This window comes from Thamnophis elegans, chromosome 11 (genome assembly GCF_009769535.1).
Source record: "Thamnophis elegans isolate rThaEle1 chromosome 11, rThaEle1.pri, whole genome shotgun sequence".
NCBI classification, from domain to species: Eukaryota; Metazoa; Chordata; class Lepidosauria; order Squamata; family Colubridae; genus Thamnophis; species Thamnophis elegans.
In genome coordinates this window covers 13,389,207-13,410,888 of record NC_045551.1, presented here as the reverse complement: position 1 = coordinate 13,410,888, position 21,682 = coordinate 13,389,207, and the positions used below count along the sequence as shown (strand labels likewise).

Below are 21,682 nucleotides of genomic sequence, written 5' to 3'. Positions count from 1 at the left end.
AACAGCTTTAGAAGTATGTAACTAAAAAAAATCTATATATTTGCATGTGGAGAAGCTTTCCTCAGCATTACAATATATTCTTTTTGGTTGTCAAGGAGGATTAATTTCAGGCATAAATACCCATATATTTAAAACACTTTGAACCTTCTAATAAGAAACAAAGGAATATAGGGCTTGAAAATCAAAGAGTATCATGGGAAATTGTTGGATTTTATTGCATTGACTCGGTTCATTATACTCCCCTGCTTAAAATCCTTGTGTTACAGAACTGCTCTTCTGTTTTTTTAATTGTAGCCCTCCCCCAAGAGAATGTGCTACTCACCCACTGAGGTGCAGTACAAGTCAGCGGTTGATAAGGCTGAAAGAGCGCTGGAAACCATGAAGCAATTGTTACAGAAAGGCCCACCCCCCACTTGGCTTGCAAAGAAACTGGAAACATTACAGGCGACATTGCACAGCTTAAAGAATAGCATACATTGATATGACGAAGGTGTCATTTCTGGATGATTTTAGTATTGTACTGTAAACTGAAAATCCACATTTAGGGTTTGAACACAAAACAGGCAGAACTAGTAGTAATTCTGGATCTAGAAAGCTGCATATTTTATGTTTATAATTTATTATGGCTTTCTGGTTGAAAAGTATTGCAACTGAGTGAAAACAATGATTTTAAAAGTTGCATGTGTGTTAATCTATGCTCTTTCTTTAGTTTGTTTATATTATCTTTACTACCAAAACGTAAGAATTACAAATATATTTAACAATCCCCTTCAGGATATTTTTATCTGGGAAATAAACTGTCTAATATAAAAATGTAAGATTTGCTGCTATCCTGTGGTTTTTCCCTCCTGTCCTAATTTAATCTCATTTATTTATACAATTACGCTTGTAATTGTAGGATCAACAGAAATGTTTTGAAGCCAGTTTACTCATAAAAATAAGTTGCACAAAAAGCTAGTGATTTATCCATTTATTTTTCCTAGAATTCTTCAGAAATAAAACAGTTGTGGAAATATAAAGCCACATATCTGTAACATCCCGCTTTGTCCAATTGTTAGCAACCAAGGCAGGGAAATCCCTGCTGTAGTTTTGGCCTAAAGGGTTTAACTCAGAAAGGCAAGCACTGATATGCCAATACCAAGTTCTCATTGCTTGTGAAAGTGGAGAATGAGGAGAGGACTTAGAATATCCAGAGTACTGTGAAAGAAGCTAATGAACTGTAACCAACAGAAGATCTTCATCATCACCAGTTAGTATCTTCTTCCCAATTCAGGTCGTCTTCTTCCCAGCCAACACCATCCACCTGAAATAATGATCAAATCATGAAGATGGCCAGTGACATTATTGAACTCTGTGACCCACTGCTATTTAATAGCAGTCAGCGAGAAAGTGCATTTTTTCCCCACAGGTCATTTTTGTTTCCCAGGAATACCAGTAAGTGTATCAATCACAACTATCTTGGGGGTCCTGATTTTCCTGAATCTAAGACAAACTTAAACGGATCAAAACAATTTCTTCTTACAACACTACTAAGAACCTGTGTGGCCTTCCTAGATTATGAAATGAAACATGGATGCCAATTCAATTCTGACACAGACACCTTCATGTTGAAGTTAGTTCACAAAATAATTACATGATATTATAATAATATCGTGTCTTTTCTCTAACACTATTATAGAGCTATTTTAAATTTGAATTTTTCTTTCTGCATTATGAGACGGTAGCTAAGACGTGTTTTCTTTAAGCAATCACCTGTTCAAAAAAGACATGTTGTACTCTCTTTGCCAGTGCAACTACTGAAAACAGAACCCAATAATTAATATTGTACAAAACAGCAAATTCTGATGATGGGCCTCCTGACAATGTACAGATGTGGAACACAAATGTTTGGGTGCAGTGGGTGGTAAAGAAAATGGTGGTTGGCATAGCAATTAAAGCAATATAAGGAGAAGGAAAGTACGCTACAGTACTGGGAAGGTGGTCCTATAGATGTGCTGCACTTGAATTAAAAATATGTAGTTAAGGCAAGGAAAGTGCCTGAGAGAGGACGGTTGATGGCTTGGCACAAAAGCCACACAGGAGAAGATGGGAGGAAGGAAAAGAGCACCAGGCTTTCCCTATTCGTCCACCAAGCCCCCTCAGAAATAGTCTCATCTGAAAATGAAATCAAGTTATTCCAAGTCTCAATTCAATCAGACCGTGAACTGTCCTAACAGTTCAGTTGAATCAGTGTTATGTGAGCACATCTACTAAGAAGGTAGCTGACAAAATGTCTGCCATATCACTCATGTAATCAACCTGATATAATAACCTTAGTCGCCAACTAACACACAGCAGGAGTTTCATAAAGTACTGTACTAGAGCTTCTGTTCTTCAAATTCTTACCTCTGCAATTTCTGATGCTGCAAATTTAGAAGAAAACTGCATTTCTTGTCCATCGCTCATAGAGCTCAAAACTGTCTCTGAGTTACTCTGAGTAAATGACTGGGTCTCTAATTCTGGTAGAACTAAGAGCGAAGATTTTATATCTGGGACCATGTCTGCAAACCAGTCCAGCTCTGTGTCATGCAATTCTTTCCTCTTCACCTGGATCACAAACTCTTCTCCTAAACCACTTTTCAACTTCGGAGATTTCTCTAGAAATGATGTTTTGGTCAAATAAGACTTTTGATCCTGGTCTCTTGGGTCACAGCCATCATTGTTGCTGATAGACTCTGGCAAAGGATTATTTTGGAGAGTTCCGAGTTCTTTTTTGGGCGCAAATGTATTTGGAGGCAGCTGCAGCTCTGCGATGTCATTTATCCCTCTATCATAGTGGGTGTTTCCTGAAGAGAGCTTAAAAGGAGATTTCTCTTCTCCATCATGATTGGCAAGACATGGATGGCTGTTAACACAAAAGTCTTTCAGTTTGGTGTCAGCAATTCTATTTTTTTCTGGCTTGAGCTCTTCGCACTCATTCCAGTCTGGCCATTCCTCTGTCTTCTCAGTCACATGGTGGCAGTTGTTGCCATTATTTATGTTACTTATTCCGCTAGGAATATTATATAAGTTCAGAGTGTCTTGCGTCCCTAGAGAACATACATAAGCTTTGATCAGTGATTTAGTGAAACTAAATGAAGTCATACACACACACACTTTTGTACTTAAACATACTGGCATATTACTTCCATTTACAGACTTCACTATAATACAAGGTAAGATTTTTTTTTCTAAAGCTGAGTAACAGCTGCCTAGTCTAGAATTCTCTCAATTGCTATATTTCACTTTACATTCAAAAGAAATACAGTATCTTATTGTAGCTTTCCCAATATATTACCCAAATGGTATAGATCTGGATTTTGTCTTAGATTTATTAGGATTTATTAATTTATAATATTAATATTATAAATTAATATTTATTTATAAATAAAATTTATAGGCCGCCCAATCCCGAAGGACTCCGGGCGGCTTACAAAAAGAAGGAAGAAGGGATAATGAAAAGAAAAAAAAACAAATTTAAAGTTACTACACATGCATTTGTTCTAATCGGGGCTGGACCTCAACAATGTGGTCAACAGCCCCAGGCCTGCCGGAATAGCCAGGTTTTAACAGCTTTCCTGAAGGCCATGAGAGTGGGTAAGGTCCGGATCTCTGGGGGTAGCTCATTCCAAAGGGTCGGAGCAGCCACAGAGAAGGCTCTCCTCCGGGGAGCCGCCAGCCGACATTGTCCGGCTGACGGCGTCCGAAGGAGGCCTAATCTGTGGGATCTCACCGGCTGTAGGGAGGTATGTGGCAGTACGCGGTCTCGCAGATTGACAGATATAATACTTTTTAGAAAGAAAGCCAAAAATAAGCAAGACCAAGGCTACCTTTTCTTAGGGCAATATGAAAACCTTCCCCTGGTACATTGTTCTTGTTGCTGAAGGACAAACTTCCAGAACTGTGGCACTTGAGAAACATACTTGAATTATGCTGTAGTGGCAGATAGATTAGTTTACCCTCACAGCTCACTACATCATCAGAGGAGTCTGTTAAGATATTAAAACATAGAAGGATATACTAGAAAAAAGCAGCAACCCAGTAATATCAAAACATTTAAAATATATTTCATACTTTTCATACTGATACTAATCATGAATTATTTGCTCTTATAAGACGGATAAAGGGTTATAAAAACTGAAAGCAAAGCAATAAATCAGAGATGGGGAATCTGATCTGTATGCCCAATTTGGACTTCTAAGACAACCCATCTGAACAGGAATCCTCACCCCCAGCCGCACGAGCCTTTGCTTTCCCCTCATCACCCTACACCAGGGGTCAGTAACCTGCGGAGCTGCATGTGGTTCTTTCATCCCTGTGCTGCGGCTCCCTGTTGCTGGTCTGCTCCACAATTGATAGGGTTTTCGGTTAGGACAGGTAGAAGAAAAAGGATGCCGCGCTAGGAGGAGACTCTATGGTGGCAGAACTGGACTTCCAGTCGGCTCCAGAATTGAACAGGGGCTTCTGGTTTGGACCTTTGTGGCTCTTTGAGTGTTTATGGTTGCTGACCCCTGCCCTACACAGATAAACTGATAAAACAAATGGAGCCTTAAGCCCTACTGCTGACATTGCTCTTCCTGCAAATGAGACTTAGGTCCACAAGTCCATTGGTATAGTAGACAGATTTAAAAGCAGGAATTCTTTCTCTTGCAGAAGTTCAACCTGCCTTAACAGATCTAACGTAGGGATGAATGAAATGTATTGATTTGATATTTTTTAGAGCTTTTGGGACATGTGATCTGACACTTCATTTAGTAGATGATGAGTTTCTTTATCTCTTATGCTACTTTATATCTTCTGAAATTGCACTGTGAGTGAGAGGAAAAATAATAAGAAGCTATGTAAATTGAGTTGCACAGACAATGGTTTCCTAGGAAGTCTTTAATTCAAAAAATATTTTCTCTGTCCAGAAGCTATTTACCCACATATTTCCCATTTAAAAACCAATTCAGTGAAATCCAGAAGCATGTCTGAGATCAGAAGATGGTAATGCCAATTCTTTGATGATCCAGCATGTTCACCAAACACCCAGAATAAGATAACATCGTACTGCATCTTTATGAAAAACAATTTGCTGTATCGATTAATGATTCCTATCTACTAGCTACACAATTATTCCAAATTACATAACATCGTTACACTTTAGCTTTGTTTAGAACTTATTATGTAAACAGCCTTCCATATCAAGGAGAAAAATTACTGCAATTTAATGGTTCAGTAACTATCCCCAAATGAATCCTAAGCATGTAACTTTGTCCCTGGTGCTTTCCTTTTTAAAGTGTAGCACAGATTGTGATTAAGTATGTTGCTCCAATTACACTGTCTGTTCTAGTTTCATCAACAGAGCTTTTGTTTGTAGGAGAGCTAAAATTGACTATATTTATTTACCTTCAGAGGAAAGATCCATAATTTTAGTGAAACTTGGGGCTGAACGCTTGAAGATCTTTGTTCTGTCACCCCCTACAACCACATCAGGTCCAAGGAATGAGACTAGCACTCCTAAGCTTTGCAGTGTCACAGCCACTAGAGAATCACAAGTATCTCGCAAGCCAAGTAAAACCTAGAATAAAGATATTCTGTTAAATGGAGTTGGCTTCCTAACCATCTTCAGTTAAAAAACAACAACGTAGGTCTGAAAAATCCCTTTCTTAATAATTGCAATACTTGGGATGGGCAAGGGGGGGAGGGGCAGACATTTAAAAATGTAGTTTATTGGAAGCATTTTCTACCACAATGATACTTTTAAGCTGTTTGGCTATAACTCATCCAGATTTATCTGCTTTGTGTAGATTTAGAATTGAATATTTATTCAAAAGAGTTTTGAAATGTCAAATACTTGTTCCCACTTGTAACTGTCCAGCACAGATAAAATTAATGGATGTAGCTATGTAAACCAGAAAATATGGATTAAGGGAAAAATCAATCCAGATGGAGAGGATGGCTAGAACTTCAGAATCATATTCCTGAAGAGAAATGAAAAAGACTAGTTGACTTTATCTTTGTAAATAATCTCACTGCAGAAATCAACAATCCTTAATATTTGTTATTTACTATAAAGAACATTCCCTCCCCGCCACATATACATAATTACTCATGCCTTGAGATGGTCACCTTACATTACCCAGCACAGGCATCCACAGCCATCCACAATGATAACATGACAAAACATGCATTGTGATATCATGGCACAAACTCTATACTTTCATACTCGTATCATACTAGCATACTTGTTGCATGTAAGTACTTCAGAGATAAGAGTTTGAGTTGTGAGGTTGCAATGTACATTTTGTCACTTGACCTGCTATGGTCAAAACGATGAACTGTTCTACTTGGTAATAATGGTAATCAAATGAATTGGTAGGTACTATAAACAGAACAAGTGCCTGAAATGGAGGGGGAAAAACAGCTGCTTTCACTTAAGAGGTGAATAGCAACTTTGTCATCCTCCATTTGTAAAGGAGGAAATGTAGAGTCTCCTCTGTCCATGAAGGCTCTCTGTGGGAATGAGAATGCTCAGCTTCCCTAATCCCTTGAAAGTTTCCTTTACTCACTGTCTTATATAACAGCCACTGAACTACAACATATTACAAAGTAATGCATAAGATGACTTGTACCTGCAGCCTAGCACAAAAGTCAATAATACATAAACCAATCATGTAATTTTGGAGTTTCTTTTTTTTGCAAACAAAGAAAAAGCTGCTTAAATATTCATCATAATTTAAGTAGTATCAACTCACTGAGATTTATTGCAGAGTAGGTACACAGAGGTTTATGCTTCCAGAACCATCACTTCATTTTTCCTATGTGTTTAGCTATATGTACGGATGATGTATCCTATCCCTGCCCTTTTGGGGTATATGCCCTCTAGCCAGTTTGCATATCCAGACACACAAATGTCTGAGGGTGGAAGGTTCGTTCTCCGAGCTTGTGGGTTGGTTTCCAAACGTTTCATTACCAGGCTAGGTAACATCTTCACCGGAGTTTAGGTGAAAACTCCCCTAAACTCAATTGAAGATATTACCTAGCCTGATAAAAAACATTCGACCTGGGTACCTGAGAGACCGCCTCCTGCCGATTACCTCTCTCAGACCAATTAGATCTCACAGGTTAGGTCTCCTCCGGATTCCACCTGCCAGCCAATGTCGGCTGGCGACTCCCCGGGGGAGAGCCTTCTCTGTTGCAGCTCCGGCCCTCTAGAACGAGCTCCCTGTTGAGATCCGGACCCTTACTACCCTCCCGGCCTTCCGCAAAGCCGCCAAGTCCTGGCTGTTCCAGCAGGCTGGGGGGTCTGAGAAACATCTACCTCCACGGAAATTGGGAATGTTGGCTTTGTTTTTAATATGTTGTCTTTGTCTAGTTTCCCCCTTTCCCTTGTCTTTTGTGAGCCGCCTGGAGTCCTCCGGGAGTGGGCGGCATACAAGACAAATAAATAATAATAATAATAATAATAATAATTCGGAAACCAACCCATACGCTCGGAGAACAAATCTTCACTTTCATCCTATACCTGCGCTACAGATATTGGCCACTATTGTAACACAAACATCTGTCTGTCTATCTGTATCATCTATCTCATATGCATAGCTGGGATAGGGGAAAAGCCTCCAGAATTGATCTCGGTCAGCCCTATCTGATAAAGCAAGGAAGCAGGGCAGTATGTACAATGTTATTCACCTGTGGCAATATGATGTTTTTTAGCTCTTTCTGTGTAAACAGTTCTGCATAGGCATCTAGGTGAGAGAGGAGTACCATCCGAACATGTTCTTCGTGCACCTCGAAGAGTTTCAGCAGCACTGGGCTGACATGTGCTTGGAACATAGCCGGAGACAGCAGACCATTGATCTGGCTTTCACTCAATTTATCTGGCATAAAGAAATTGGAAAGTTAACACGATGTCAGTTAAAACTGGCAATTCAAAGTTTTTGTCACAACTGTTACCACCAATATTTCATTTTACATTTAATTATTTAAAACTTAAAACTAGAAGTCTTTAAAGAGAACTGTTAACTTTTTCTAGCATTTGAGGCACGATGTGAAAAAACAGAAAGCTTCAGTCCTTGCTTACTGCAGCCAATGGGAAGGACGAAAGGAGTCAATATGGCAACTTTCATTCATCTCTAAGAACAAAAACTCCAGTAGTACATTTAAACCAGTGTTTCTCAACCTTGGCAACTTGAAGATGTCCGAACTTCAACTTCTAGAATTCCCCAGCCAGCGAATGCTGGCTGGGGAATTCTGGGAGTTGAAGTCCGGACATCTTCAAGTTGCCAAGGTTGAGAAACACTGATTTAAACCAACCATTATCTTGGTTAAAGAGTTAGAAAATTGGGATAGAAAACATGGCAGAAGAGGTGAAAACAGCCATGACAACTTTTGTCCCCTAACCCCATCCTGTGGCACTTCTAGAGCACTCCCAACTCTCAGATTGAACGCATGCTGGAGAGATAGTAGTCAGTGTTTACCCTTCTTGGGCCCCAAAAGATGAGGAAGAAAACTCTTTACAGCTACTGGTTCAGCAAACACAAGCTGATTGAGCAAGAGAGGAACCAAGCGCAAAGCAATCAACTTCTCTGACAAGCCAGCCACTCTATCTAGCAGGAATCTGTATTAAGAAAGAAATTGGTCAGTACCTCACAGCTTCTACATTTATATACATTTACCAATTACCTCCACTTGACCAATTAGATCCCATAGATTAGGCCTCCTCCGAGTCCCATCAGCCGGTCAATGTCGACTGGCAACCACGCGGAGGAGAGCCTTCTCGGTGGCAGCTCCGACCCTATGGAACGATCTCCCCGTGGAGATTCGTACCCTCACCACCCTCCAGACCTTCCGCATAGCCCTTAAAACCTGGCTGTCCCGACAGGCCTGGGGCTAAAGACCGCAACCCACCCGAATTGTATGAATGTTGTGCTTTTTAATGATGTACTGTCTTATGTGTTTAATCTGTTTGTCCTCCCTTCCTTCCGAACTGTGAGCTGCCCTGAGTCCCCCCAGGGAAAAGGGCGGCATATAAATAAACTACCTACCTACCTACCACTTCTCCCCTCAAACATTTTAAAAAAAACAGGTCAAACCCTTTGCATATTATTCTTATAAGAATAAGCTCCATAATGGGGCAGCCCTTGAAGAGCATTCGGAGACTTCAGCTCGTCCAGAATGCAGCCGCGCGAGCGATTGTGGGTGCACCTCGGTACACCCACGTTACACCTATCTTCCGCGAGCTGCACTGGTTACTGATTGGTCTCCGGATGCGCTTCAAGGTGCTAGTCGTCACTTATAAAGCCCTTCATGGTATTGGACCTGGGTACTTGAGAGACCGCCTGCTGCCAATTACCTCCCAAAGACCCATTAGATCACACAGATTAGGCCGCCTCCAGGTTCCGTCTACTAGCCAATGTCATCTGGCCACTACCCGGGGGAGGGCCTTCTCTGTGGCGGCTCCGGCCCTTTGGAACGAGCTCCCCGCGGAGATTCGGACCCTCACCTCTCTCCAGGCCTTTCGAAAAGCCGTTAAAACCTGGCTGTGTTGGCAGGCCTGGGGTTGATGAGTTCCCTTCCCCTCTCGAATCGTGTGGCTGTTGGTTGTTTTAAATGCCCTGTACTTTTTGTTGTAGTTTTTGTGTTTCCCTTCCCCTTCTTGGGTTTGTGCGCCGCCCTGAGTCCCGCTGGGAATAGGGCGGCATATAAATAAAATGAACCTCGAACCTCAAATTTCTTCTACTGTTCTCTATCTTCAAATGTAGAAATATAGTTTTGCAGATATTAAGCTATTAATACCTTGAAAATCGAATCTGTGAAGCTTACACTTTTTTTAAAATAACAGCATTTATAATAGTCCATTAAATCATACCAAAAAGACAATCAAATGTCATATAATTACCACATTTTTCAGAGTATAAGACGCACTTTAGTTTCTGGGGAGGAAAATCAGTAAAACAAAATCCGCCTGCCTACCAGCATCCATGGTATTCATCTGGCTAGTGTCCTGTCAGTGTGTGAGAGAGTTGAGGGCTGTTTGGAAACAAACAGTATTTGCTGTGTGAGCAACAAGGAAGGAGACAGCAAGGAGCCAGGGCATGGCTAGTTCTGTACTGAAGCTGCATGCTTTGCTGAAACTAAAACTGAAAGTGAAACCTCTTTGCTGAACTACCATGTTGAAAAACCTGCTTTTGGTATTGTACATTTACTTAATGTGCTATATTATATATAAAGAGAAATTATTGAATCCTACTGAATCAGTTACTTGTGTGTGCTTTCTGAATGTGATTGCTGCTGAAAATTCTGACACATCTTTGCAGCAAATAGTGAACAGCCAAGTCATCTTCAGTACATTATTGCAGCCTGATTCAGCATGAGCAGCTGATTGATGGGTGGATTGGCCTTCCAGAACACCCTCAATCAGCTGTTCCTTGCTGCAGGAATTGCCACAGACCATCACCTCCTCTGTGCATCACGTTTTTGGCTACATTCAGTATACAAGATGCATCCAAGTCCAGACATCTTCAAGTTGCCAAGGTTGAGAAACACTGGTCTAGAATATTTGTAGATTACAACTCATCAATAATCAGGACATCCTCCTGGATATCTGAAGCAATTCCAGATATACTTTGAGTGAACAAACTTTGGTGAACAAATTGGGCGTATTAGGTTTTAATAGTCCTTTATGTAATTGGATGCTGGCTTTCCCTATTGATAGACCCGTTTGTGTGAGTTGGGAGAAAAGTCTCCAACTCCATCTCCTTGAGTACAGGTTCCCCACAGGGCTTTGTTTTGAGTCTGCTACTGTCCATCTTGATGACCCACGGCTGCTGTGCCAAATCTGCTACAAATCATATTGTGAAGTATGCAGATGACACACCAGTGGTGGGTCTTATCTGGATTGACAATGAAGATGCATACAGGGAAGAGGTGAAGGTTCTGGTGAACTGGTGCAATAAAAGTATTATTTATTTATTTGTCTTGTATGCCGCCCACTCCCGGAGGATTCCGGGCGGCTCACAAAAGACAAGGGAAAGGGGGAAAACGAGACAAAGACAACATATTAAAAACAAAACCAACATTCACAATTTCCGTGGAGGTAAATGCTTCTCAGCCCCCCCCCCCCGCCCTTCCAGCCTGCTGGAACAGCCAAGTAACCTGGTTCTAAATGTTAATAAAACAAAGGAGATCACTGTAGATTTTAGAAATACTATTTTACATTATTTCCAAATAGGCCTCAATGAATAATGGTGTCCCAAAATGGTTTCTACTACAGATGTACTAAACCACTAAACCACAGCAATCTTATAAAAAGCAACATCCCATGCTGTTTATTAATACGTTGAAAGGTTGAAACCAAGGACCTGGGAATTTGCAGATCTTTAATACTGGGCCAGTATGATCTTGAAAGAGCAATTTGGAGAAGTGATTAAGGCATCAGGCTAGAAACTGGGCGACCCAGAGTTGTAGTCCCACCATAGGCATGAAGCTAGCTGGGTGACCTTAGACCAATCACTCTCACTTAGCCCTGAGAAGTAAACAATGGCAAACCACTTCTGAAATTTTGCCAAGAAGACTGATTCAAAGGCACAAGAAAAAAAAAATCTTGACTCCAAGAATTGTTTAGCAGCCTAATTTAGCATGCCCATATAATGTTCTGGACACTCTTCATAATAAATAAAACAGTTTTTATATCATTCTTTTGCAAATTATTTTTATGTTTTGAAAAATGTCATTGCTTTCAAATAATTTTAATGAAATTTTAAAACATATTTTCATTCATGCAAAATCTTTATGAAAATGCCAATAAATAAATGCTAATTACTTTAACTATATCAAGCAATATCGTAGGTCAATAGCAAAATACATAATTCAAATATAAAAGGTTTCAAGTTATTCTTTTTCACTGGAAAGATAAAGTATTATAGAAAAGAATGACACATTATTAATTCAGACACAAGTTCCTGATCAATTGATCAGAAAATAGTAATGAATTACCGTTATAACTTGCTTTAGAACTGTCACTTTGAACCTTTCTTTTATTTTTTCCCCTAGATTTTAGAGGATGACTTAACCACTTGCACAAAGAATTAGTTCCTTGCAATTTGATGGTGCTATCCAATTTTTAGGAGGTTGTCCCTGGTAGCATCTTTCCCAGTTATTTTTATTTTCAATTTATCAAGTTACTATAGTCAAACAAACAACCAAAAAACATCATAAAACTCCATGGAAAGTAATATATAAAAGTAAAAAACAAACAATCAACATTTATTCTTACTTGAAAAATTCTGTTTTTTCCTCCTCGGATTTCAGTGTTAAACTATTCAGAAAGCTTACCACTTCTAAGAAATCATTTCTGAAAAAGTTTAAATGACCATTATTGAGCAAAGACATACAAACAGAACAGAATACTTCAACAGATTCATTTGCAAATAGAAAGATGCAGTCATACTTCACAGTGAAGTGATATCAAAACAAAAAACTTAAAAGAGATTTCTTCAAGAACAATTCATGTTGAATTTTCAGCCTCAGGCTCTGCACAAGCTAGTTGTTAAAAAATAGAAACAAAAAACTAACTACATCACATCAGAAACTATGCTATAAGAACTGGGTGAGTGCAGTAGAAAAACATGTAGACAACAGTATTGATCATTCTTTTAACCAAAGCTTATTTTTTCAATTAGTGTTGCTTATGCATTGATCACAGATTATGAAAAATACTGCTTATATCTTACATATCATCATTGCTTATATCTTACATATCATCAAGATTGATGTAATTGAACTGCAATTGCACTGCAGTATTATTTAGCTCCTAATACAAAGAACAATATAGCAATAGCAATAGCAGTTAGACTTATATACCGCTTCATAGGGCTTTCAGCCCTCTCTTAGCGGTTTACAGAGTCAGCATATCGCCCCCACAGTCTGGGTCCTCATTTCACCCACCTCAGAAGGATGGAAGGCTGAGTCAACCTTGAGCCGGTGAGATTAGAACCGCTGAACTGCAGATAACAGTCAGCTGAAGTGGCCTGCAGTGCTGCACCCTAACCACTGTGCCACCTCGGCTCTTTAGCTAACAATACATAGTTACTTTTACCAATGTAAATTAGAAAACAAAACATTAAAGCTTTGACAAGTTAGTTTATATTTCAGTAACATACTTACTTAAAAAAATCATGAAACAGTAGATTGGACAACGGGGAGCGGCATGTTAGATCTGGATTTAGCAAAGTGGAGCGTAATGTATGCTGAAAGCTGGAAAATACATCCTCTGAAACTAGAACACAAAGTTTAATCAGTTCTCTTTAAAACAAAGACAAAAAGGTTCTGTCAAATCAAGAGAGCATAGTGAATAATGAAAATGATTTATTCTTTTGCACTTTAAACAAACATTAACTGTCCAAAACAGCTTCTTTTTTCGTTATAGTGGCTATGGAAAAAAATAAAATGAGCTAAATGGAGATGCAAGTACAGAAATGGCAACTAAATATAACAGGAAATTATTTCAAAGGAATGGAAGTGAAGAACAGGTTTTTCTACTTGAAAATTCTGAGAAAACAAACTTTCATAGCAGAGTTTATGAGTTTATTTGCTCCACATGTCAAAAGCACAGAATTATTCTGTTTGGAATCAAGATTCCAAATTTTAAAATTAAAGACAAAAAATAATTACACTAAAAATTGTCAACTTTTAAATCAATTCTTGGTCCAATCTATACAGCAGGATATTCAAACCACTGCTGCTTTGATATGTAACACTATGTTTTGAAAAATCCCTTCTAAGGATTCTAATCCACAACCCTGAAGTTATTAACAGCTGGCTTTAAAAGGCAGTATTTTACAACATTATGTGAAGTACGTACAGGACCTTGTAAAGAAACCTACTCTATGCTGAAAAAAATATCGTGGCACAAATAATGGACATTTCAGTTTCTTTGGAGAGAAAATTATTCTATCATTTTACATTTTTAATTACTAAAACCAGAACTTTCTTATTTTGTATTCTTTAGAGCAGAACGGGATGACTCACAGTGGCCAGCTCAATGTGGATTGTGGGCATGGCCGGGGGGAGTGGAGAAGGCCCATGCTGGGTCTGAACAGATGACTCATTATGGCCAGGTGGGCTCCGACCAGTGGGTGGGGCTGGGTGGATGTGACCGGATGGATGCAGCTGGGTCAGTGCTGAACAGCTCACATTGGCCAACTGAGCGCATACAAGTGGGCACAATCAGGTTGGCACAGATGACTCGGTGCAGATGATTTGAAGCGCCCAACTGAGGACAGCTGGGTGGGCATGGCCGGGTGGATGCACTGGGTAGGTGCAGCATTGGGTAGGTGTGGAACAAGTTGCACTAGCAACAGCTCCTTGCCTCCCCTGACAGCAGCCTGGAGTTGGGTGCCATTTCATCCCACTCCAGTGCTGTAACCTCAAAGGGAAAGAAACTCATGAGGTCTCCTGGAGCCCAACGGTGGTTGATCCACTATCCTGAAAACAAGTTCCCCGTTGCCCTCCTCCTCCTCAATCCTAAGAAAAGGAAGGTTTCAGCTCACCTGGCTCTCAAGAGCTACAATGTTTTATATATTCCACCAAGGGAGACAAAGCCTCATCTTCTCCAGATCTTGCTTTATATAATTGTGGGACTGAAGAACTGAGCTTTCTCCATCATCCCACAGTGAAGAAGCACAGTTCTCCAAGGCCGGAAAAACTCATTCTGCCTCTGCCTCAGAGCTGTTGAGCTGAGGCCAAGTAGGTCCCAGACACCCTTACCCCCAAGCTGGATCCTCTGTTTATTTGGAAGTTGCAGGGGGATAGGCACTGTATATAAAGTATTTTCTTTTATCAATTCTGAATTGTGAGTATATTTACATTTAAGGCAATGCATTCTATTTCCAAGAATTCTTACCTTCTTCATTTAAAAAACTAAGCAGTTTTTCAACCATTACACCAAAGGAGTAGGCATCTCGGGAATGCCCATGGCCTTCAGGAAGAATCTGGAAATCTACAGACTGTGGAATAAAAATATTACATGGAAGACACTAACCATTTCCGAAACATTACTTTTAAATATACCATATTTCCTTAAGTATTTAAAAATATACAGTATATACATCTTTCTACTGAAATACAAAAAGTACCATGTCAGAGATAAGTTACCAAAAGGAGGAGACTAAAATTTAAATAAAAAAAGAAATGCAGAGAGTATAGAAGAAACAGCATATAATCTAGGAGGAACTGTTTGACATACAATAAGGCTACGGCCAGAGTCCCAGCATTTGGTAAGAGATACATTAAAGGACTTTTGGGGTCCTGAAATCAAGGACATAATCAGGGAAGGAACTCTTGCAGTGGATGAATTGATGAAGTAGGACAAGATGAAAAGCAAGAAAAGGCTCTACAAAATTTTTTTTTGAGAAAACGGAGCTACTTTTTTAAAATACAGACTTTTAGAACCACAGGAGTTACTTCCAGGATGATAGAAGAACCTACAGACATTATTTCACAAATAATAGACAGAGATGATACAAAATACTCATAACAAGTAATTTCTATCATGTTCAATTAGGGAAATAAACTGAAATTACAAATGAGTGTCTGATAATAAAACAAAATTTCAGGAAAATAATTAAGTGATCACATTTGTGAACATATAGAAAATATTGCATTATTTTCTAGGAGTAACATATTTTTGTCAATATTCTTAAATTCAACATTTCTACTACCACAGATAGGTGAATTAGTTGATATTTGATGCTTGTTCAATTAGCTGCTTATCCACCTGGCTGTAGCAGTAGAAATTTTGAAATATAATACTGAATACTTGATGTATTCATTAATGGTTCATCATTAATTTAAAATGACATCTTAAATAGTGTTTCACACAGGATTTTTGTCTTATATATACTACCTAAAATATTTAGAAATTATCTAGATGTGTGATAAAGGGATTTCTTATCAAACTGAGAGATGACATAAAAAGTAGAAAGCAAAATCTAGCAAAAAGAATCAGCTAAAAGTAACAACATGAAATTTTACAGAAACGATATTGTATAACTGCAAATTGTTTTTAATGTTTCATAAAAAGTCATGCTTCTAACCCAACATATTGTCTTTAATTTGATAAGAGTTTTTTTTTAATGTTATAGTATAAAATACAAAAGAAAATAGTAGGAAAGATAGGAGAGGGAGAAAGGGAGGGAAAAGTATAGGAAAAAAGAAAAAGAAAGAAAAGGCATTGACTTCCAACTCCCCTTGGTGCATTGGAATAAGATAATAACATCAAACCTCAACATTTTACATTTACATAATACTATAAACCAGCCATTTCTATAGCAATAAACCTATCCACTTAGTAAAATCTACCGAAAATCAAAGTTGTTTTTTTTTCCACCTCGGGCACAAAGGCCATTTGTGGTTTCCAAGTAGCACATTTTATGAAAGACTTTGGTAAAGTGACTGCATTCAAAGAACAGAAGCCAGGAAACTTGAGGGGATTGGAAATTAAGTACTATGAGGTTCTACAGAAAGAGCTGGATATATTTATCATGGAGAAGAAAACTTAAAAGGGGTAAGAACAAATATGATATAACTAAAACTCAGGGCAGAATTGATTTTTTTCAAAGACTAACAGTAGACCCTTTGCTATAGATATGCAAATAAATATCAGAAAAAACTTCCAAAGAATTATTGATCTAGAAATCATAGTAAATAATGAGGTTTGGGAAAATTTTCACCTAATATTTACGTGTTGTTTTTACTCAATTTGGCAGACATCAATGTAACAGACTTCAACAATACAACAAAAATCCTACTTGAACTTATGAAATCTAATATCATTTATATAATGGTTATAACTGATGTAAAATGACAAAAATTATATATTTTGTATCATGCTTAAATGATGTAACATTTTATAAATACATTATATAATTTGCATAATAACATTCCTATGATGATGTATTTTACGATTTAATAGGTAACAGGAAGGAAATGACAAAGTCATCTTCTCCTGAACTCACCATTAAATCAAAGTTTCAGTGTACCTGCATAATTCAGAAAGGCATCGATTTTGAATAAAAAATTATTCTGATTCACACAAATTTTAAGAATGTAACTCTTACGTAAGTTTTATCAATTTTCCTTACAGATGGGTCCAACACTGAATGATACCATACCATCTTAATATCTTTAAAAGATATAAAATGTCTTTTATAATATACATGCAGTAGATGCTGTAGAGTTACCTTTTGGTTACTACACATGTACAGTTAAACGCACATTAACAGAAACTATTTTCTGAAGTTATCTTTTAGACTGGTCTCAGCAGAGGTGTTAACAATGAAAACACCTACCTGTTCTTCAGGTGGAATCCCCGTCTTCTCTCGTATTGGCTGGATACTATTCAGAAACTATAATGGATGAAACAATGGAAAGCTATATTAATGCAGAGGAACAAGAAGCTACAGAAACCTATATTTATTATCTTTGTCCTTTCTTTACCACACATCTGTATATATTGAGAGACCGCCTCCTGCCAATTACCTCCTTGCGACCAATAAGAGCGCATAGATTAGGCCTCCTCCGAGTTCCATCTGCCAGTCAGTGTCGACTGGCAACCACACGGAGGAGAGCCTTTTCAGTAGTAGCTCCGACCCTTTGGAACGATCTCCCCGTGGAGATTCGTACCCTCACCACCGTCCAGACCTTCCGCACAGCCCTTAAGACCTGGCTATCCCGTCAGGCCTGGGGATAAAGACCACAATCTGTCCCCACCCGGATGATGAATGAATGTTGTGTACTATTTTACTCTCATGTATTGTTTTATGTTTATTGTTTTGTACCCCCCCTCCCTATTTTATGTAAGCCGCCCTGAGTCCCCTCAGGGAAAAGGGCGGCCTATAAATGTTAATAAAATCTAAAATCTAAATCTATTTATTCAAATATCAATAGCATTTCTCTACCCCTCTACTCTTGATGCATTATCTGACATTCCAAAATCCCAATGAATCATTTCAAGCTATGTTGCACATAGACCAAAACTTCTGTAATAAGATTGTGAAATTTTTTTTTTAAATGGCTTTATTACAAAGCAAAATCACTGTCTCTAAAAGACGATGTGTAATTTGTCTGAAAGGAACAGGAAGTGCAATTGATGTATACTGGACAATATGAAATATTGATAACTCCTGAAAGTTAATAGTAGCTTCAGTCCCATCTCGGTTGACCGTACACTTTGCAAATACAAAAGTCGGATTATCATTCTTACAACCTTAGTAATAATTTCACTTTTCTCCTATGGTCAAAGCTGGGAAACTAAATCCTCACATGCCACAGCAAGAGCCGAGGTGGCGCAGTGGTTAAATGCAGCACTGCAGGCTACTTCAGCTGACTGCAGTTCTGCAGTTCGGCTGTTCAAATCTCACCGGCTCAGGGTTGACTCATCCTTCCATCCTTCTGAGGTGGGTAAAATGAGGACCCGGATTGTTGTTGGGGGCAATATGCTGACTCTGTAAACCGCTTAGAGAGGGCAGAAAGCCCTATGAAGCGGTATATAAGTCTAACTGCTATTGCTATTGCTATTAGAACACAGCAATGAATCCTAATTTACAATTATTTTACATCAAGGGCTCACAGGAGATCATATTCTTTCATCTTTAGCAAAGTCTAAATATACGTATGTCATTGCAAGATTGCAACAATATCCCTAAGTAATTGTTCACTGAACCTTTATCAATTAGCTCTGTGTCTTCTTGTTCAGCGCTTTAAGTTTGGAGACTCTGCCTACAGCTTTGATAAAAGAAATAAGGCAATATGACTGACTTATAATCTCACGCATGCTGGAATCTAAAACTATCCAAATTATTCAAGAGTGGAATGCAATGGTGAAGACCATTCAAGGAACAGGAAGTAGTCCCCTTATGTGTGACAACAGAAGAGGGTGCTTGATTCTACCTCTGCTGTTGCTTCATTCTGCTTGCAGACAGTTTCCATGCCTCCTAATTTCCAGTGTCCATCCTCACTCACAAATACAGACGATAAGCAGATATTGTTGTGGGTTAGGTTTCCCTAATAGGTGTTTTTAAAAAGATAAAAAATACATAGTAAGACTGGGAATAGTTAAATATAAAACTCTTGTTAGTGCTAATTAGGTATCCTGAGACAATAAACCACAGAGGAACTTTTTATCCCACAGGAGAACTATAAAGGTGTGTTATGTCAGGCCAAGTTTATATTAATCAGTTTATTACTGACAGACATCTGGACAAATAAAAAACAAAGGGCTAGAAAAAGAATGCAACCACCTCCATCAGGAAGCCTTTAGGTTAATTTCATCATCCCTATTTAAAATACTGGTACCCTAAATTCTTGTTCACCTGTCTCCCAACCTCTAGCTTAGGTGAACATTATCCTGCCCTGCCCTAAAACCTGTAACAATTGTCAAAGCAATAGAGAAAATGTTTGATTGTAATAAAGCTGACTTCCAGCAACCCAATTAAAAATGGGTTTTTAATTGAAATAGAATACTTGACAATAAGATGGCTCCCTCCCCTGCAATACTATAACTGCTTATTCTTTCAAAGATCAAATATAATGAAAATATGACAGTGGCAATTAAATTCTATTATTTAGATAAGATTGAAAAAAATTTCTTATTCTGGAAATTATGACAGCTTAGAGAATAGAATGGTATTTTGAATATCATTTTTGAACTCTCCTATTGGTTAGCTTGGGAGATAAATGATTGGCTTATGAGTTTTCTCAGCATTCCGAGGCTAACAAAAATGATGATCAAAGGATGGATCCAGAACACAGACTGGAAACAAAATGATAACTGTGCTTCGGGCACATGCCCTAAATCAGGTCTATGAAAAATGCACATATATAAAAAGATGGCACAATGTGATTTATTTTTCATTAGGTGACACAAAATTACGTTAAAAAACAAGAAAACTAAAGCAGTAAAAAGAAACATGTGACATTTGATACAGTAAATACAGTGCAATTAAAGTAAAAAACTAATAAAGCCTATCTCCATATGTCTCTCTCTTTATTTTGATTGGAAAGTGCTTAACTGCCACACTCACCCTATCATGAAGAAATACAAGAGCCTGTAAAACATCATAGATTCCAGCACATATCTCTGAAGTAGAGAGAGCCTCCACGACCTTTTCCAGTGGTTGCACATGCTCTGTAACCAGGTGAATTCCATCTAATTCCACAGTACATGAAAGGAAGCGCAGAAGGCATGGGTGGCGTAAAGTTTTCAGGTGCTTTCAAAATGCAAACAAAACAATCAACTCAGTATGACATACATATATGCACACACTTCATATCCAGTAGTGAAAAGGGAAAGACGACAAATAGTATACACTTCCTTGTCTATAGCATGATTTCCATATTGTTATTAAGCAAATTGAGTATTTCATTAGAATATTTGGACAAAATTGATTCTAGTTTGCTCTCTAGTAGTCAGAATTTCCAGCTATATATTTGTTTCAAAGTCTAGCTCCATACATAAAATGAGACAGAAAATCCCGGCACTCCAAAAGCCTAATTTTAAATAACATCAAATAGGTGATGTACATGCAGGCTATCTACATTTTTCAATAAATCTGTAATGTTTTTGAAGGCCAACTCACAAACAATTCTATGGACGTTTCAGTGTCTAGTGGCAAATACTCTATACCAGTGTTTCTCAACCTTGGCAACTTGAAGATGCCAGCATTCGCTGGCTGGGGAATTCTGGGAGTTGAAGTCCGGACATCTTCAAGTTGCCAAGGTTGAGAAACATTGCTCTATACAATATGGAAAATGTCTGCTATGATCCAAATAATATAAATGCAGACACAAAATCAAAACCTTTAGGATTCCCCAAAGAACAGTTTTGACATTTACTTTTTGCAATTTGTCATAGCCTCTATTTGATATGTATAATAATTTTAGCTCACTTTTCTTAAAATAAATTCATATGCTTATTCCATATACTTCTTTACTATAGCTATGTAAACTTGATGATGTCACCTAGTCATGAGGTAACAAGTTACCTAATAAAACATACTGAAGCAAACAACCAATACAATATAATACAATAACAGAGTTGGAAGAGACCTTGGAGGTCTTCTAGTCCAACCCCCTGCCTAGGCAGGAAGCCCTATACTATATTTCAGACAAATGGCTATAAGAGAGTTCAGAAAGCACCAAGGACTGCACATATGCAAAATATTTTGAGATTGAAATGCCCAAATACTGAAACATCCCATTCAAATCCATTTTATCCCATGGACATTTTTTTTGCTGGAAGATGAAAATAAATGCCAGAAACTGGCAAAAAAAATATCAACAATTGCAGTAACATCACTGTAGAATGATGCAAGTAGCCATAAATACGAGCCATTAGCGAAATGCCCAAAATGTAATCCCATGACCGGAGTGGGGTATGTGTGTTAAAATTTTAACATTGATTGATGGATAACTGATGGGGGGGAGGTGTCTGTTGTAACTTTGAACAGTCGCTAAGTGACTAATCATTAAGCAAGTACTACCTGCATGTAAGAAAGTATATAATTTATTCTGCAATGCCTATAATTTTATTTATCAATTTACTAAATAATAGCCAACCAATCTAGAACAGTTATGAATTAGCAATATTTTATCAGCCATAGTGATACATAAACAAAGGTCA

At 38.2% G+C, this 21,682-nt stretch overlaps 1 protein-coding gene across 3 annotated transcripts in view; it reads right to left on the bottom strand.

The window, feature by feature from the left end:
- Positions 1 to 955: 955 nt before the first annotated feature.
- SCYL3 (SCY1 like pseudokinase 3) overlaps positions 956 to 21,682 on the bottom strand; it is a 29,197-nt gene continuing 8,470 nt past the window's right edge. The window contains exons 3-14 of one of the 3 annotated variants that reach the window (XM_032226127.1): positions 20,085 to 20,270; positions 18,952 to 19,065; positions 17,352 to 17,408; positions 14,906 to 15,008; positions 13,168 to 13,273; positions 12,278 to 12,355; positions 8,481 to 8,620; positions 7,693 to 7,880; positions 5,407 to 5,578; positions 3,849 to 4,007; positions 2,386 to 3,068; positions 956 to 1,303 (exon numbers count right to left, since the gene is read on the bottom strand). In XM_032226127.1, the coding sequence (XP_032082018.1) occupies positions 1,244 to 1,303; positions 2,386 to 3,068; positions 3,849 to 4,007; positions 5,407 to 5,578; positions 7,693 to 7,880; positions 8,481 to 8,620; positions 12,278 to 12,355; positions 13,168 to 13,273; positions 14,906 to 15,008; positions 17,352 to 17,408; positions 18,952 to 19,065; positions 20,085 to 20,270 (2,046 nt within the window). In that variant the 3' untranslated portion in view covers positions 956 to 1,243. Of the gene's footprint in view, positions 1,304 to 2,385; positions 3,069 to 3,848; positions 4,008 to 5,406; positions 5,579 to 7,692; positions 7,881 to 8,480; positions 8,621 to 12,277; positions 12,356 to 13,167; positions 13,280 to 14,905; positions 15,009 to 17,351; positions 17,409 to 18,951; positions 19,066 to 20,084; positions 20,271 to 21,682 lie in introns of all 3 variants that reach the window. The other 2 variants (XM_032226126.1, XM_032226128.1) reach the window with 2 other exon arrangements.